The sequence below is a fragment of the Megalobrama amblycephala genome, linkage group LG7 (genome assembly GCF_018812025.1).
Source record: "Megalobrama amblycephala isolate DHTTF-2021 linkage group LG7, ASM1881202v1, whole genome shotgun sequence".
Lineage (NCBI taxonomy): Eukaryota > Metazoa > Chordata > Actinopteri > Cypriniformes > Xenocyprididae > Megalobrama > Megalobrama amblycephala.
The window spans coordinates 898,926-918,371 of record NC_063050.1 but is presented as its reverse complement, the minus strand read 5'-3'; the positions used below and the strand labels follow the sequence as shown (position 1 = coordinate 918,371).

At 42.1% G+C, this 19,446-nt stretch overlaps 1 protein-coding gene across 3 annotated transcripts in view; it reads left to right on the top strand.

Annotated features, from left to right (window-relative positions):
• Positions 1-14,408, top strand: part of LOC125271015 (DENN domain-containing protein 4C-like) — an 81,180-nt gene extending 66,772 nt beyond the window's left edge. For all 3 annotated transcript variants that reach the window (XM_048194943.1, XM_048194944.1, XM_048194942.1), the window contains 7 exons: positions 7,741-7,885; positions 8,123-8,298; positions 8,427-8,527; positions 8,675-8,893; positions 10,407-10,552; positions 11,105-11,143; positions 11,765-14,408. In XM_048194943.1, the coding sequence (XP_048050900.1) occupies positions 7,741-7,885; positions 8,123-8,298; positions 8,427-8,527; positions 8,675-8,893; positions 10,407-10,552; positions 11,105-11,143; positions 11,765-11,923 (985 nt within the window). In that variant the 3' untranslated portion in view covers positions 11,924-14,408. The remainder of the gene's footprint in view (positions 1-7,740; positions 7,886-8,122; positions 8,299-8,426; positions 8,528-8,674; positions 8,894-10,406; positions 10,553-11,104; positions 11,144-11,764) is intronic.
• The last annotated feature ends 5,038 nt before the right edge of the window (positions 14,409-19,446 follow it).

The following is a 19,446-nucleotide window of genomic DNA, read 5'->3' as shown; positions in this document are numbered from 1 at the left end:
AGCAAACAAGAGCAACGGAGAACAGACAATACCGTGGTCAGGGACAGGCAGGAAGTCAGGGCAACAGGCAAGTATCACAGTCCAGGTAAACAGGCGGGGGTCAATAGGCAGGCAGCGGAGAAACAGTAAACGGTAAACAGACAAGAATGGCAACAGGAAGGCAAACTGGGAAATAACGCTTAGTAATGACAGCCGGAGCAATGATCAAGACTTCGCGTCAGTCTGTGTGAACTAGCAGCTTAAATGGTAGTCCTAACCAGCTGCAGCTGGCGGATGATCAGAGTCCAAGGTATGGGGCTGATGGGAAATGTAGTGCGTGTCAGTGTAAGTGAGTGAGTGGATGCATGAATGTCAGTATTCTGGAGATGGAGCCCTCTGCTGGCCAGCGGAGGGGATCACGGGGTTCGTCTCCGTGACAGGAGTAATATTTATTCAGGATTTATTGTCATCACTATGAGTGCTGGATACTGTGTTTTCAATTCATACATGCAGCCGGAGGGCGCTCTGTGCACCTTTAGTCCACAAATGCCTGCTAAAGAAGAATAGGCAATCCAGGAACTAACCGAACTAACAGAGGCCAGAGATCGCTAACTATGGCTATTCAAAACACTTTTCAAGACAATAAATACACGATTGAGACGATGTATGCATGTATTGACTGAATTTGCGTCTGAATAGCGCTCGCTCCGTGGGCGTGGCCGCATTAGCGGATAATGAGCTGAATCATGGACTTCTGACATGGCTCTATTTTCATACAGATTACATAAACAGAGAATATTTGTTTTCGATTTGTCTTACACGATTTAAAACCTGACATTTCAATGTTTTTTTTTAGACATAAGTCTAAAGTTTTTTGTGATTAGTATTCACTAAGTTACAGTTCATTTTCTGAGAACTATCCCTCTGGACTTCATTCAGAGGGAGACGAGAGATCACGCATCATGTTAGTTTTCTTTATTTTGCAAAAAGCACAACATTTTGTTTTATCTCTGAGTGTACACAAATAAAAGAAGATATTCCACAGATTAAAATGGTGTATAACTCTTAATTGTATGTGCAACATTGACGGAGTATTTTGAGTCTCTTTCACACTGGTGAAAAAAAAAAAGCGGTACCACCCCAGAGTGGCATGAAGTGGAGCTTGATAGAGGCCGCTGGATCATACCCGAGAGGACCCGAGCTTGTAAGGTTGGGACGTCCAAATGATAAAATCTGACAAAAGTGGACGGCGAGGACCAGCCGGCCGCCTCACAGATGTCTTTAATCGAAACTCCACTAGACCAGGCCCAAGAGGAAGCCATTCCTCTAGTGCAGTGGGCTCTAACTCCTATGGGGCAGTTGAGGCCCATAGAGGAGTAACAAAGAGTAATAGCGTCGACTGTCCAACGCGCAAGACGTTGCTTTGAGACCGAAGACCCTTTGGTGTGGCCGCCAAAGCAGATAAAGAGCTGATCGGATTGCCGGAAAGGCTGTGATCACTCAACGTAGGTCCTTAATGCCCTGACGGGGCAGGGCAATTCCAGCTCTTGCTCGTCCGACGAGGGAGGAAGCGCTGAGGGGGAAATGACCTGTGCTCTGAATGGAGTCGAGTGCACCTTAGGGACGTAGGGCCTGCAAGTCGCCAACAAGCTTAACCGATGCTAGTGCAAGTAGCAGAGCGGTTTTGAGCGTCTGTGGCTCAAAGGGAGGCCCTTTGAGAGCTCTGAGGACCAAAGAGAGGTCCCAGGTGGGAATGGTGAGAGGACGAGGTGGATTCAATCGCTTAGAACCTCTCAAGAAACGCACCACAAGGTTGTTTCTTCCCACTGACTGGCCAGCGATAGGAGCGTGAAACACTGCGATGGCTGCTACGTAAACTTTGAGCGTTGAAGGGGTGCGACCCAGTTCTAAAAGCTCCCGGAGGAAAGACGGTATCGGAGATACGTCACACTCCACTGGGTCTATGTTGCGTGCAGAACACCAGCCAACAAAGACTGACCATTTCTGGGCGTAGAGGCGTCTCGTGGACGGAGCTCTCGCCTGAGAGATGGTATTCAGCACGTCCCCGGGGAGGTTAACAGGCTCCCATCGAGGGACCAGAGGTGCAGAGCCCAGAGTTCTGGCTGGGGATGCCAAATCGTCCTGTTCGCCTGAGAGAGGAGGTCCCGTCTCAGGGGGATCGGCCACGGAGCTTTCGTGGAAAGCCTGAACAGCTCTGAGGACCAAACTTGGCTCCTCTAGAGCGGGGCCACCAGGAGGACTCTGTGCTTGTCTTCCCTGATTCGTCTGATGAGGGTGCTGGGCCAGACGTGAGGCAGCGCATTGTCCTCCAAGAAATAAATTGGGCAGTGAGAGTTGTCTTCTGAGGCAAAGAGGTCTACCTCTGCCTTCCCGAAGAACTCCCAGATCGTGAGAACCATCTGGGGGTGGAGCATCCACTCGTCTGAGGGGACATTGCTCCGAGATAGCATATCTGCTCCCAAGTTTGTTCTCCCGGGTATGCGAGTCGCTCTGAGCGACTGAAACCTCAGTAATGCCCATTCCAGAAGACGCTTCGCCAGAGCGCATAAGCAGCTGGACGAAAGACCGCCCTGGTGATTTATGTATGACACCACTGTCATGCTGTCCGACTGGACTAAGACGTGGCGTCCCGTCAGGTGTGCCTGAAACTCGTGAAGGGCTCGAATCACTGCCAACATCTCGAGGCAGTTGATGTGCAGATGGCTTTCTTCGTGAGACCACAAGCCGAATGCCGGTCTGCCCTCACAAAGAACACCCCAACCTGTGTTGGATGCGTCTGTTGAGAGCACCGTCCTTCTGGACACCGCCTGTAGGGGTACACCTTGACTGAACCATACAGGGTTCATCCAGGGTTTCAGAGCTGTCAAACAGGCCTAATTGACCCTGAGACGCAGGCGGTCGTGCCGCCAGGTGTGAGGGGGGACCCGGAACTTCAACCAGTATTGCAGAGGCCGCATCCGAAGAAGGCCGAGCTGCAGAACCAGGAAGGTGGAAGCCATCAGCCCTAGCATCCTCTGGAAGAACTTCAGAGGGAGATAGGCTCTGTTCCTGACCGATGCCGCGAGCTGCTGAATGGCCAGAGCGCGCTCTGGCGATACTACAGCCGTCATACGGGCTGAGTCGAAGACTGCACCCAGGAACGTTATACGTTGGCTGGGGAGCAGTGAGCTCTTGGCAAAGTTGATCCTGAGACCCAGTCACTCCATGTGGCTGAGTAGCACAGATCTGTGATGCTCCAGCTCGGCTCGTGACTGGGCTAGGATGAGCCAGTCGTCGAGATAATTGAGAACCCGGATTCCCAACTGTCTCAGTGGGGAAAGCGCCGCGTTCATGCACTTGGTAAAAGTGCGAGGAGCTAGGGACAGCCCGAATGGAAGGACCGTATATTGGTAAGCCACACCCTCGAATGCGAATCTCAAGAATCGCCTGTGATGGGGGGGGGCTATCTGGATGTGAAAGTATGCATCTTTCAGGTCCAGCGAGCAGAACCAGTCCCCGGGGCAAACCTGTGCGAGGATCTGCTTCAGCGTTAACATCTTGAATTTCCGTCTCATGAGAGAAAGGTTCAGGAGTCTGAGGTCTAAGATGGGTCTGAGACCGCCATCACTCTAGGGGATGAGGAAGTAATGGCTGTAAAACCCCGACTCGCTCTCTGAAGGGGAGACTATTTCTATAGGCCCCTTCTGTAACAGAGACATCACTTCGGCTCGGAGGACGTGAGCGTCATCCGTGTTTACTGAAGTAGGAAGCACCCCGCCAATACGCGGGGGTCTGCGAGCAAACTGGAGCGAGTAGCCTTGAGATATTATCCCCAGAACCCACTTGATACTCCGGGGATGGCCTGCCAGGCCTGCGTGACAAGGGGTTGAATGGTGCCGGGTGGCGGGCCACTGGGAGGGGGCCCGCACACCAGCGAGTTTTTAGAAATGCTCATGCATCCTCATGAACGTGGCTTGCGGTGTGAAACCGGCAAACGACACGCTGAGAAACTCAGCAAACAGATATATGCTTCTTGGAAAAAATATACATCATGAGTCCCACCTGAGTCAGGGGAGAGCGTCAAGGTATATTCAGCCGAGCGGTGTCGGAAGTGAGACTGCTCTTCCTCAATGAACATGGCTTGCGGGGCAGAGCCTGCAAGTCACATGAACAGAGGTCCAGCATAATGAGCATGTTAGTTCCACCGAGCACGAGTGAGCATTGAGCTCGCTTTCAGTGAGCGCATACGTCCTCATGAACATGGCTTGCAGGGGCAGGGCCGGCAAGCAACACGCAGAGAGAGACTGGAATAAATATGCTACATCGACTGATATACTGAATATATAAATAACATAGGTCTCACCTGAGACGGGTGAGAGTGTCTTTATATTTCTCAAAGAACGCGGTTTGCAGGGCAGAACCGGCAAGCAACGCGCTGAGAAATTCAGCAAACTCGGCAGAAATACACTGTATCAGCTGAAATATACATATATAACATATGTCTCACCCGAGACGGGGAGAGCGACATGTTATATTTCTCAATGAATGCGGCTTGCGGGGCGGAACCGGTAAACAACGCGCAGAGAAGACTCAGTGCAAACAGCAGAAATATGCTCCATTAAATTAAGCATATAACATGTTTCTCACCCAAGCTAGGGAAGAAAGTCATGTCATATTTCTCCCAGGCGAGCTTCTTCCAGGCGGCGAAGGCTTCTTCCAGGCGGCGAAGGCTTCTTCCAGGCGGCGAAGGCTTCTTCCAGGCGGCGAAGGCTTCTTCCAGGCGGCGAAGGCTTCAGCCGGAGATCAGCGAAGAGCGATGTGAAGTCGTCGCTGAAGGAGAGAGAACTGAAATCCTATGGCGAAGCACCTGCTTATATAGCCTAAACCCCGCCCATTTCAGCGGGAATATTCGCGGGCTTGTCGCCGTAGGCCGCGCAGCTACTGCGCCGTCATTTGTTCAACAACTTGTCTATGAGTGAACCAATGACGATGCAGTTACACTGCGTTATTGAAAAAGGCTTCAGTAACGGGGAAAAAAGAGACCTTTCCCCATACGCAGTACGAGTGAAGTATCAAAAGGGAACTGATCTTTCCTTGAGTCATTAACCCATTTATAACCTATTTTAGAATCCCATTTTGTCTAATTTTGCAAATCCACAGTTTGAGGTCAGACAAGAATTGCAGGTCATTTTTCATAGGAAATGCTTGCTTGTCAAAAGAATGCCAAGATTTTTCCTGCCCTTCTCAAAGTTTCCATCTTTTCAGCCTAGCTTAATGCACAACAGATTTGATCTTGCAGTCTAAGAGTTTTTTTTTAAAGCTTGAGTGCTCTTGCTCGCAGAACATGAAACTATCTGAGCATCAGTCTATTGAATTAAAACAAAATATTAAGTACTGTGCAGAGCAGCCTTAGCACACTATCTAAAGAACAGAGAGGGATCACTTTAGACTGCCATTAAAGGGATAGTCCACCCAAAAATGCAGATTCTGTCATTTACTCACCCTCATGTTGTTATAAAAAAAAATTTTCTTGTGGGACATAATAAAAGATATTTTGAAGAATATTGGTAACCAGTTTAGATTCCTATTGACTTCCGTTGTATGGACAAAAAAATGAAACAAGACAAAAAAACATGACTTTTGACCAAGTTTGTTCACTGTGGTGGATAGTGCAGTCAAAAAGGGTTATTTCACACTATCCCACATTAGCTAAGGATTCCTATACAGTAATTTACAACGCTGTGACTGCACTGCGTGTATTACTAGCACAGATGTAAACATATAATGTATGTTAGGCTAAATTTGGAACTCTTTTTTTCTCTTATCTAATTAACTGTTAATGGAGCAAAATGTCTAATGTTAATCTACATAATGACTCAACTTTTATAAAAGTTGTTCAGGAAACCTAAACCTAATGGTAAACCCTAAAATTACTTCAAATAGTCTATGATGTAGACTGGGTAAACCCAGCCTGATCTGCCGGCGATTTAATTTCACCCGACAACTCAGTCTGGAAACCCGTACATTCATTTCTGCTGCATCTGTTACACTTTTGCGGGAACCAATCACAGACTGGCTTATCCACCTTGCTCGCTATTGGCGGGTACAGAGCTCTTTCTATGGCTCTGGGCGAGTATAACACGATGACGTCTCTCGTACGACCATCAGTCCAATTCCTTTTAACCTCTCAATGATGCTAAATGACTTCTTTAGTTTAGCAAACAAATCGCTCGACTGGGTGTAAATGCCACTCACTTTCATGTTTTTTTGCACAACCTGCAAAAATCGCTCGATGCCATTGCTGCTTCTGCAAACGGCTGATCAATGCTACAAACCAATACCAACTAAACCTGTCTGGAGTTTTCGCGTCGCTCTGCAAAAGTACGTCACCCAGATCGTTGATCTGATTGGTTGAAGGACTATCCAATTGTGTGAATAATGCTCATTGATCACGCCTCTTGTGCAGTAGGAAATACATAGAAAAACTCCCCAGACCAATGTTCAATTTTAAATTGAGCTTGGTCTGGTGATAGCCAGACAATCTATGATGCACACCGGCCAAGAAGTGCCATGCCTCATACCAAATGCGTTGCATTCTCAAGTTCAAGGCCAAAACAGTGAATCTAATCACCATACAGGCAAAAAGCTCACTTCAAGAATGAAAAAAAAGTAGCATTGAAGAGTTTTGCTATAAAAACAGCACAAACAGAAAGAGAAAGGACATTCTATATTATTATATCTCTCTATATGAAGCATAGACTTTATTCTATCCACAGAAAGACAAATTTATTTTTAAATAATTTCTATACACACTCTTCTAGCCTAAGTTGAAGTCATTATGTACATTAACAATATAATGTAATTTAATGGAAAACTATGTGAATGATGCTCTGTGGCACCACAGAATTTTGAACAGATCTGTGGTTTTCATACAGTGTCTGACCCCCTTTATTCTTATTATTTTTCTTGCAACCAACGTTAATATTCTCTTATTATTCAGTGTTAATATATATTAATAATTTGTCACACCACCTCACATCAAAACAAACATCTCTTTTAACTAGAGGTGAAAAATGTCAATCAGCATCAAACTATCAGTAGTGAATTACATTTTGAGTCGGCACCCAGGGTGGCCAATCAAATGTCAGTGCCACCTGAAGTTCCTGTTAGGCACCATTAAATTCTATCAACAGCATTGCTTTAACACATTAAATGATTTGTATTCATAACTGTCACAGTGGAAGTCTAGGGGGCAAGACATTGCATCGGGATAGACTTTAAAATGCATTTTTACAGCAGATGAACAGCCAATCAGAATCCACCTTTAAAGAGATCAAGCATTTAAAGCAGCAGATGACATTAGTGCAACCCATGTTATTGTGCAATGGTATAGTTATTGTTATAGTTATCGTCCTTTGTGTGAACGGGCCATTAAAACGATTATTTAATTAACATTGCAACTACACATACACAAACTACAAATAACACATAAAAATTGATATATAACAAAAATACCATCTAAATACACATTTTTGTTTTTAAACCCCCTGGAGTGAAGCAGAAGTGAAAGAATGAATGAATGTATAATAATAGATTTTAAATAGTACTGTTGAATGTTCTTCTTTAGAAACTGTGTTTTTGCAAATATGTTGATATGAAAATGTTCTTCTGACAGCGATTAAAACCACTTCTGTAAAATCAGCATCTGATATTTTGGTTGTGTAAACTCCGATTCTCTCTCTTCCTCTTCTCCATTCTCAGTGGAGCAGACTATGGGACACTGCTCATGAATCTGGGCCCAGAAAACTGTGCCACACTGCTACACTTTGTCCTGCTAGAAAGTAAGATCCTGTTGCACTCCCTGAGACCAGCTGTACTGACTGGAGTGGCTGAGGCCGTTGTGGCGGTGAGTGTTTGGTTAAAAAAAAAACTTTGGGGTAAATTCACTAAACAGTTGGGCCACTGTTACATTTTTACAGTATTTCACTGCAAAAACATTCACATTCATACTTATAAAACATTCAGAATCAGGTAGCCTGATCACAGTGGTGGAGTGATGCTGTGTAGTCCTTATAAAGTATGCCAGAAATATATATATTATTTGATTAAATACAACATTATCGTCATTATCATCTCCTTCCAGATGATCTTCCCATTCCAGTGGCAGTGTCCGTATATCCCTCTTTGTCCTCTGTCTCTGGCGGGTGTCCTTAACGCACCATGTCCCTTCATTGTGGGCGTTGACTCTAGATACTTTGACCTCTATGATCCCCCACCCGACGTGGTCTGTGTGGACTTGGACACCAACACTATATACTTGTGAGCACCCTCAATCTATAAGATTTAACATTTGGGAATTTCTGCTATGTGTTTTTTTTTCAAGGCATGCTTAATAATTTCTGCCATTGCTACTGCATTTTTTCATATTTGCAATGTTTTTATTTTAGGTTTGATGAAAAAAGACACAGTAACTGGAAGAATCTCCCAAAGAAGCCCTGCAAGAGTCTTATCAACTCTCTAGGAAACCTGCACCAGCAGCTTGCCACTGGTGAGAGCTTCTTTCACCTTTATAACTCATGTATTTACTGAAAATATTGCTCTCTGCAGCATCTCTCAAATCTCTGAAAATTCTTTCCAGTAAAAAAGCCTTTATTATGATTTGACCAGTTATAAATGAGCATTTGTTTCCATGCAGTTCGGCGTGCAGCACTTGAAGGCTTGGCAGTGGAGATGACCCCTATCGAGGCAGACTTCACCTGGCATAAAAAAAAGACAGAGTTGGAGATGGAGATCCAAGAGGTGTTCCTGCGTTTTATGGCCTCCATACTGAAGGGCTACCGAACCTACCTCAAACCCATCACACAGGCACCTTCTGATAAAGCTACTTCTGCAGACTCACTCTATGACCTGCAAGGTAACTCCTACAGCTGAATAGTGGCCTTGTGTAGTGACATCAGAGTTCCCGCGGGGTCTTAAAAAGTCTTAAAAAGTCTAAAATTCTGAACTTTAAATTTAAGGCCTTAAAAAGTCTTAAAAACGGCCAGATTTTCATCCGAGGTCTTAAATTTCATTTAGTCAGGTCTAAATTTTTTTTTACCCATTTCCAGAAACGCTACCTGCTGAAAGTTATTACAAAGTAGCGAGTCGTAGTTCTTTCTGGGGTATATTGGTGTTGGTATACGCGGTGATAAAACTACATGTACGAGTCTTACTGCAAACTTTGCAAAAAAAAAAAAAAAAAAAAAATCAATTAGGGACTCTGGGTGTGAAGGCGCTGGAGTCACACGCCAGAGCGGAGAAACACAAGCTAGCCACAAAATGCCTTCAGCGGACTCGGCCAATTAGCCTCACCACTGCCGTCGTCCTCCTCAATGCCTGGTCTCTCCGGTCTCCAGCGCAATATCATCGCAGCTCCGTCGAACAACCTTCGGGGTACTTTTGGATCGACTGACACATCGAAAGCCTAGGTGCTTTAATAGCAACAGTGACATTAGCGATCTCTTCCAAGCGATGTTCCCTGATTCAGTAATTGCGAAGACGTACTGCGGGCCCAACAAGATCGCTTATGTGGCGAGATTTGGATTGGGGGAGTTTATAAAGAGGGAACTGATTCGTACTCTTACTGGGCCGTATGTCGTAATGTTCAATGAAATTAATATGCTGTTTTGTAATGTAAATAAATATGAGATGAAATCTATTCTATTTGAGGGCAAGTTTGTTTTAGCCTATTTTCATTTTGGGCCTAAGGTTTTGGGCATTTGGCACGTTGTTGTGTGTGGAAGGTTACTAATGTGATTGCTTTATCTGTAAATGAAATTAATGCTTTTTCGATGACTGAATTCATTGAAATAAAATGATTTTTTCAGAATTTCTTTGATTTGAATATTTTTTGGTAATGCATCGTGTAGGTCTTAAATTTCAATCTTTATGGTCTTAAAATGTCTTAAAAAGGTCTTAAATTTGACTTACTGAAACCTGCATGAACCCTGGACATGAGATCTTGTATAAGCTCCACAAGAGTCACACACTGGCTAGACAAGCCAGTAGGATATCCTGTTAATCCTCCCCTTTTTTTGTAATAGCCAATAGCTTTTAGTTTACATTTTAGCCTTGAACAAGATTTGCTACTTGCCATTGCTAGTCAAGTGGTATCAGAGGGAGGGACATTCTTATTCTAGAGAGCATTTCATTAGCGTCTTATCTTGCACTCATTTTGTCCAACATGTTTGGTTTGTTTGTTCTGCAGTTAAAGAATTATATTTTAGGAATATGCTTGCATACAGATGGTCTCAGAGCTAACAGACATGAACTAAAATTCATAGCAAGACACGTCTCTATATGTGCCTGTGTAAAATGTAAATATTGCCAAAGTAATGAGCTACTGTAACTGATTAGTCATTGACTAATGCTGATGTCTCTTCCTTTAGGATTCTTGAAGAGTAGAGATCGTGCTCATCAAAAGTTCTACTCTCAGCTCACCAAGACTCAGATCTTCATCCGCTTCATCGAGGAATGTACTTTTGTCAGCGACAAAGACACTGGCCTGGCTTTCTTTGATGACTGCATTGGAAAAGTAAGATGTGCAAAAAAACAATACACATATTCAGAATCTTATTCTTTAATATAATGCAATAAACTAAAATATATTTTTGTTATTAGTGGTGCATTATTATTATTATTATTACTACAATTTTTACCTGGTGGATAATAAAATGGTCTGAACCTGAGTCTTCTCTATGGATCAGAAAATCATGGAGACTTTGGGGGTGGAATCTTTTGACCTTGCAACCACCTAAAACAGTAGTAATAACTATACATTATGAGTAATAACAAGCAACTAACCCTAAACCAAACCCTTATCTTAACCCTAACCCTATAGTAAGTATATGTAGTTAATTAATATTACTCAGTACACCTTAAAATAAATTGTAACCGCATCTTTTGCAGAGGGAAACACCACTCGCAATTTCTTAAGAAAATTTGTGTAAAAGTAATGTAAAATTTTACAAATTTGTTGAAGTATTTTGGTTTCTGATGCACTAATAGAAAGCTTATCTCCCAATGGGAAGAACAGAGGATGTAGAGTTTCCTATGATTGAATTTGTTTCCCACATCTTACTTTCAGCTTTTTCCTTCCGACAAAGGACCTGACAAGGGTACAAAGGTGAGCCGCTCCTTTCAGTAAGGTGTTACTGTGTCATGCTTTATATCAGATTAGTGTTACACCCATTGTAAAGCAAAACAAAAGAAAACACAAACTGCCCAGGTTATGTTTAGAGTATAAACCATGATTGCAGCAGATGGAGCTGATGATAAATGTGGCCTCTGTTTTACTGACCTCAGAGCTGCTTTGAAATGGTAGTTTTAAAGACTATGATAAAGGATCTACAGTTAAGGGAGATGTAGGAACAGATGGTCGTTTCTCTTCATACATTGAGCAACTAGTTTAGTGGAGTAAATAATTTACTCTGCCATCTGCTGTTGGGTGCATTGGCATATCATGTGTCTAAATACTCTTATCATGGGAATAATATGGAGAGAGTAATGGAAAGTTCCAGGAATTGTCTGCAGGCTGATGGATAACACAAGCCAAGAGTGCTTTGTTAAAATAAAAAGCGGAAAAAAAAAAAAAAAAAAATGGTTGGCCATATTGGTCAGCATTTTAATCAAACACATTAGGGTTTGAAAACATTACAGGAGGTTCATGTTTAATACCTTTTTGACAGTTGTAAATTAGATACAATAATGACTACCTGTAAACGTTAAAACTAACTGCATTGCACAGGTCGAAGGTGAGTCATCTGAGGACACCAGGCTAATGGAACTGGATGAGTCGCAGAAGAGCGAGCACACAGTCTTCGTCATGCCTCCTGAACCACCTCCAGACGACGGTCCTGACCCCCCTCCCAAATACAGGTGCACACACAGGGATGTCATAATTTAAGAGATTTATTAACATCATAGTTTTAGACCGCACAATGAAATTCTTACTTGCCAGTCTCCCTTACACAACATGTACATATAATACATATACAAAGACTAAATAAACAAAAATATACAACAGTGCAGCAGTCAGTGAAGATATTGTATTGTATAAGTATTGAAGTAATTAGTATTTTTATGTGTTGTTCAGGAGTCTAATGACCTGTGGATAGAAACTGTTTATGAATCTTTTTGTCCGTAATTTCACACTCCTGTACTGTATCCCAGACGGCAGAAGTGTAGAGGTTGTGTTGTGGATGTGTATTGTCCCTGATGATCTTGTGGGCCCTCCTGATGACCCTGGTGCTGTAAATATCCTGAAGTGATGGGAAAGCTACTCCAAAAAAAAAAAACTGTGCAGTTTTTATCAAACGCTGGAGAGCTTTCCTATCCTGAATAGTGCAGCTTCCATATCACACTGTGATTAAGCTGGTAGTCACACTTTCAACTGAGCAACAGTATAACAGTTGCTGAGGATTTCAGTTGCTATGCCAAATTTCCTCAGCATTCCTAAGAAGTACAGTCGCTGTTGTGATTTCTTCTGGAAGTGCTGAGTATTATTGAACCAAGAAAGATCCTCACTGATGTAGATTTCAAGGAATTTAAAGGTTTTCATCCTCTCCACCTCTGTCTCACGGATGTAAATTGGGGTATGCTGCTCCTTCCTCCTCCTCCTCCTAGTTTCAATTATCATCTCCTTGGTCTATTGTACATTTAAGGAGAGATTATTTTCCTGACACCAGGCCATCAGTACTGCTACCTCTCTTCTGTATGATGTTTCCTCTCCACCAGTGATCAGTCCGATGACTGTTGTATCATCCGCAAACTTTATAATCCTGGTATTGGTCTGAGGGGCCATTGAGTTGTAGGTGAAGATGGTAAACAGCAGTGGGCTTAAAACACAGTCTTTGGGGATCCCTGTGCTCACAGTTCGAATGCCCGATGTCCGGTTTCCTACTTTGACTGAGGTCCAAAGAAAGTTCAGCACCCAGTTACAAAGGGAGGATGTCAGTCCGAGGACAAAGAGCTTTTCAAAAACTTCTGTGGTATAACTGTGTTAAATGTCGAGGTGTAATCAATAAATAGCATTCTCACATACGTATCCTTACCCTCCAAGTGTCCAAGGGCTGTGTAAATGGCAGCATTAACAGCATCATCAGTGGACCTATTCTGTCGATATGCAAATTGAAGTGGGTCCAAAGTGGCTGGGATGGTCCTTTTTATGTAGGACATGACTATCCTTTCAAAACACTTCATAACAATAGGTGCAACAGGACAATAAACATTTAGGCAGGTCACAGTATTTTTCTTTGGGAGGGGCACAGTTGTGGTGGGCTTGAAACAGGTAGGCACCAAAGCCTGAGCGAGGGACAGATTGTTAATGTCCATGAACACATCAGCCAGCTCCGACGAGCAAACCCTGAGTGCCCGTCTCGGGATGTTATCTGGGCCAGCTGCCTTCTCTGGGTTCGTTCTCTCCATGTCCATTTTGCCCTCAGAATCCAGAAAGGCCTCAAAACTAGCTTAGAACTCATTCAGCTCATCTGGGGGTGTAGTCTTGTAGTCTGTTGACAGGGACAGTAATATCATGAATACCAACATTTCAGTAACAATTGTCACTGAAATCCCATCAGTCACGATACCAGGTTCAGTACCATAGCAAAAATGAATATGCCTTGCACACATTCCTTTTTTAAAAGTTAAATTAACAAAGTTAAATATAAATTCCATGTACCTTTTGACTCATTTTCTACTGAAGAAAACATTTAACTTGAAGTTTTTCAAGAAATTAAATAAACAATCAGTAATAAAATAAAGAACAAGTAAACAAATGGGAGCAAAAGAACAATATAAAAAGTTTTTTCAGGTATCTAACAGCAGGATCAGTATTCATTTAGATCTAATTTGTGTTTGTGCTGTATTGGTAACGTGGGTCCCGACTGACCATGACCATGGGAAAATGTGGGTCCCATGGCCAAACCAGTTTCAGCAAATCTCTATAGCAAATCTCAACTTTTTGTCTATTTATGTCATTGCCATATGTAAACTCTGAACTGTGGACAATTAGACATTAAGGTATTATAAACATTAACATCATGGATTTCTCTGAAGTCTCTTGTTTTTAAATAATTTGTATTGTGAAATGCGCTATACAAGTCAAGTCACATTTATATAGTGCTTTATACAATACAGATTGTTTCAAAGTAGCATAACAGTAAACAGAAAAATAAGTGTTAATGTCAGGCAATAGTGTCATTATTCATCTCAATTTAGTTCAATGTTGAACAGTGTCACTGTAACACAGTTTATCAATATTAAACAAATTTAGTTCATATTAAAGTGTTAGTTCACCCAAAAATGAAATTAAGTCATTAATTACTCGCCCTCATGTCGTTCCAAACCTACAAGACCTTCATTCATCTTTGGAACACAAATTAAGATATTTTTGATGAAATCTGAGAGGATTTTTATCTCCCATAGAAAGCAACGAAATTACCACATTCAAGGTCCAGAGAAATAGTAAAGACATCGTTAAAATAGTCAATGTGACTACAGTGGTTCAACCTTAATGTTATGAAGCGACAATAATACTTTTTGTGCATGAAAACAAATCAAAAATAACGACTTTATTTAAGAATTTCTTCTCTACCCTGTCAATAATAATTAAATAATTAACAGCTTAATAAATTGTAAAGGATGAATCACTGTCTGGCCATATGAGATTTCAGTATGGAGATAAAGGTTAAGATCATCATTTTTCTGTAGTTTTACAGCACGCCGTGATTTTAGTACAGTTTGCGGTTTGCTTTTGGTATCTGATAGGGAGTTTGGACCTGGAAACGATGATGCTTTACATCAGAATTAATGAGCGGATAGTGTCATTATCCAGCTCAATTTAGTAATTTTAACTTTTGTTCCCATAGTGTTCATCAAATCGATAACATTAATAGTCTTAATTGAATGGTCAGACAATTGCATTAACGCTAGTAATGATGTCATGAAAATCAGAGAATTTATTAGTCAGGTAAAATGTATTATTTCAGTTAACTAATTCGGAGATAATTAATACAAAACATCAAATGCTCAAAAGTAAATATAAAAGATGCATAGTGCTGAATGTATGGAATGTGCCTCAGACTATGGGCTCATCTGGTTACAGCATAGCCTTTAGCCTTTTGCAAAAAAGTACTTTTTTTACTTTTCATTAAAATAAACATTCTCCAAATGGAGACATTCAAGTGATAAACATTCTGTGGAAATCACTTGCATTTAAGCTCTGCAGGGTGTGGAGCAGGGACGTGCACAGGAATTTTGAGGGGCAGTATGAAGCAGTGGCGTAGCCACGGGGGGGCCTGAGGGGGCCTAGGCCCCCTCATTAACATGCAGGCCCCCCCAGATTTCTGAACGATTTTTTATTTTTTATGTTGATTTGTTACACTGATGCATATGCTGCGCAGTAAAATGCAACAGCTGTTTTTAGACTTATTGGTTTGATTATTTCACGTGTTGCGCGTAGCCTCTGTTGTTATTATCTTTGCACGTGAGAGTTCATGATTATGTGGTGAGTGGCAATGTGAAGCAGCACCCGAGGCTTCCCGTTTCCAGGACGTGCATCTCAATGCAGTGAAATCCGGTGCTCGGGCTCCTAACTCTCCATTCATTTTAACCAATAAAAAGTCGTTAGAGAATCAAGAACCTTTGACTGCAGCGCACACAGCTTTCTTCTCGTCATTATAGTTAATTTGAGGCAGTTTCAGTGGCGTTATTTGCTTTCGCTCAGATATTGCGTGCGCGCTCAAACTTTGTTATATGTAAATCAAACATGCTTTTTCTCTAGAATGGTCTTCTCTCCTGGATTTATTGTTGCTAGAAGCTATTAACCATCAAACTTACATAACTGACTGTTAAAATAACACCTATAAATTGTAAAGAAATTAAGTATCTTTTTATATAATAAATTATATAATAAATCCATGTACAAATTATATCATTTTCAAACTTAGCCTACTTTAGTCAGCCAGCTATCTAGATATTTTTATTATCTATTTAATATATTTAATTAAAGTTAAGTGCTTATTGTAGCCTAAATGCTTATTGAATTAGGTTATATTTAGCGAACCACATACTGATCATCAAATAGTACAATATCAGCATGAGTGTATCAAATGGTCACGAGTCTGGATAATCTGTATTTTTTTTTAGAATAGAAATAACATTTTTTCCACGATTCAAAAAGCAAATTACACAATCAAACAAAACAATATGTAGGGATAATTTACTTTAGTTTCTGACAAAATGTTTTATTGTTTAAAATTAATTTATAAATGGTTATGGTCTGGTCTGTATCCCTGCCTCTGCTGAATTATTTTTATCCCTGGTGGAGATAAAAAAAATATCCCTCCCGGGTGATGCTACTCCACAAACCACCAACAGAGCATATAAAATGCCAAAAATAAAAATCGTTTTTTTAAAACATCGCCAAGTAAAGCGCTGCGTTTATATAGAACGGTCTCTTTACGACACAACAAACGGGACACTTTTCAGACGCGCATTCCGACTTATTATCCTCAGCGCCAGGCGCAAGTCAAACGAGCGCGGAAAATGTGCAGGTGACGACAAGCTTCAGTTGAACAACAGTGAACTGCGGTCAGATGAGATGTTGTCAAGTTATGTCGGTAAATTATACTGTGCTCGTGATGCGCACTCAAGAATTGCATGTGCAAATCATAGACTGTAAAAAAATATGGACGTATCACTCCCAGATAACTGAAAATGGGCAAAGAGGCGGGGAGGTGGTTTGAGCTGATGTGACTGGTTGCTGAAACCACGCCCGCCTAGCTCGACGTGACCATGTTAGCAAACAAAGGAGCTATCTATCTAGATACTATCTAAATTATTATCCTCTCCACCTCTATCATCCTGCTAGGATGTTTTTAACAAAATGCTAACATGATTAGCATGTTGCTAGCATGATGCTAACACCCTAAGCATGCTGCTAGCATGTTTTAAACAAAATGCTAGTCATGTTAGCATAATGCTAGCAACATGCTAACATGATTAGCATAATGCTAGCATGATGCTAGCATGATTACCATGTTGCTAGCATGATTTTAACAAGATGCTAATCATGTTAGCATAATGCTAACAACATGCTAACATCATTAGCATAATGCTAGCATGATTACCATGTTGGTAGCATGTTTTTAACAAGATGCTAACATGATTAGCATGTTTGCTAGCATTATGCTAACATGATTAGCATGCTACTAGCATCATGCTAACACAATTAACATGCCACTAGCATCTAACACATTTTTACTAGTTTGTGTCATGTTTAAACCTTAAGCTAATCACTATTAGCATGTAGCTATTCACTGCTAGCATGTGTAGCATGGTGGAAGTCCAGTTTGCTAGCATGAGTCAAAAGAGCCAACCGCCATGTCTCTATAATGTTCTGATGCAGAGATATAGGTGTTGCAAAACGGTTGCTAGGGTACTCTGTTTGGTTGCTAGGGAGTGGCTTGGCAGCTGCCAATGATGATACTCCAAAGGCTGCTTGACAATATAAACCAACCCCCATGTCTTTACGATGTTCTGATGCAGAGATATAGATCTTGCTAAACGGTTGCTAGGGTACTCTGTTTGGTTGCTAGGGAGTGGCTTGGCAGCTGCCAGTAATGATAAACCAAAGGCTGCTTGCCAGTATGAATGCTATAAACAAACCCCCATGCCTCTATGATATTCAGATTTGAAGATATCCCTCTATGCTTTGGGTTGCTAGAGTGCTCTAAATGGTTGCTAGGGCGTGGCTATGAAGTGTTGAAGGTGATTCGTGATTGGCCGTTTGCTGCCCCGAGTCAAATGAGCCCACCCTCATGTTTCTATGACACTCCTATCCAAAGATATTCCTTTGATCTTTTTCAATGGAAGTCAATGGAACTTGTTGCTATGGTGCTCTATATGGTTGCTAGGGCGTGGCTTTATAGCTTCACAATGATCCTGAGAGACTGATTGGTTGCCTGAGTAAAATGGGCCCACCCCCTTGTCTCTATGACATTGTGATCCAGAGTTATGTTCAATACAAAATCCCTATGTAATTTCCCATAGTAGGAAAAACGCACTGTTTCATGGGCACGGCTTCACCATAGTATGTCTATGGGGCAACTTTGGGCAGCCCCTGTGCCCCAGGGGTACAACTTAGACCCTATTTTGAGATATGGTCTAACAGAGGCTGTCAGCCTCTTCAAACGTGGTAAATTACATGTTTCTACGAAATCCTCGTTAGGAGCTATGACTCGTCAAAATTTGTCGCAATGCAAAGTCTATGGGATTTTTTTCGCTACTTTTTCGCCCGCTGGGCGAACATCGTACACCCGATCGCTTATAAAAGTCATAGCACACCACTCCTCAATAAGCCGGTCGATTTGACACCTCATTTGTGGGTCTACGACAAACGGTGCGGGACTAGTTACGCGCAGACGAAACGTGTGGAAGAATAATAATAACTAGAATGTACATTTCCTGAAGAAAATGTGAATGGTGCTTGCAGTGGCAAAATTCGGCACCGGTTGCTAGGGTGCTGTAATTGGTTGCTAGGGCGTGGCTATGAAGTTGCTGTGTCACTACTTATTGGCTGGCCGAATCAAAAGAGCCCAGCCCCAAGTCTCTATGACCTTCTGATCCAAAGATATGATCTCACAGATTTTGACTCAATGTTAAGTCTATGGGAGATTTTTCAGCCGTTTTTTCGTACGCTGTGCGAACATCGTACACCCGATCGCTTAGAAAAGTCATAGCACACCTCTCCTCAATAAGCCGGTCGATTTGGCACCTCATTCGTGGGTCTACGACAAACGGTGCGGGACGAGTTACGTGCCAAAGTTTTGTTCAGGTGAATAGTAATTACAATACTAGAATGTACATTTCCTGAAGAAAATGTGAATGGTGCTTGCAGTGGCAAAATTCGGCACCTGGTTGCTAGGGTGCTGTAATTGGTTGCTAGGGTGAGGCTATGAAGTCAATAGTTATTTGCTGCTTGATAGGCCGAGTCAAAAAAGCCCAGCCCCAAGTCTCTATGACCTTCTAAACCAAAGATATGATCTCACAGATTTGGCCCCCATGTTAAGTCTATGGGAGTTTTTTCAGCCGTTTTTTCGTACGCTGTGCGAACATCGTACACCCGATCGCTTAGAAAAGTCATAGCACACCTCTCCTCAATAAGCCGGTCGATTTGACACCTCATTCGTGGGTCTACGACAAACGGTGCAGGACGAGTTACGCGCCAAAGTTTTGTTCAGGTGAATAGTAATTACAATACTAGAATGTACATTTCCTGAAGAAAATGTGAATGGTGCTTGCAGTGGCAAAATTCGCCACCCGGTTGCTAGGGTGCTGTAATTGGTTGCTATGGCGTGGCTACAAATTACTTATTAGCTGCTTGATAGGCCGAGTCAAAAGAGCCCAGCCCCAAGTCTCTATGACCTT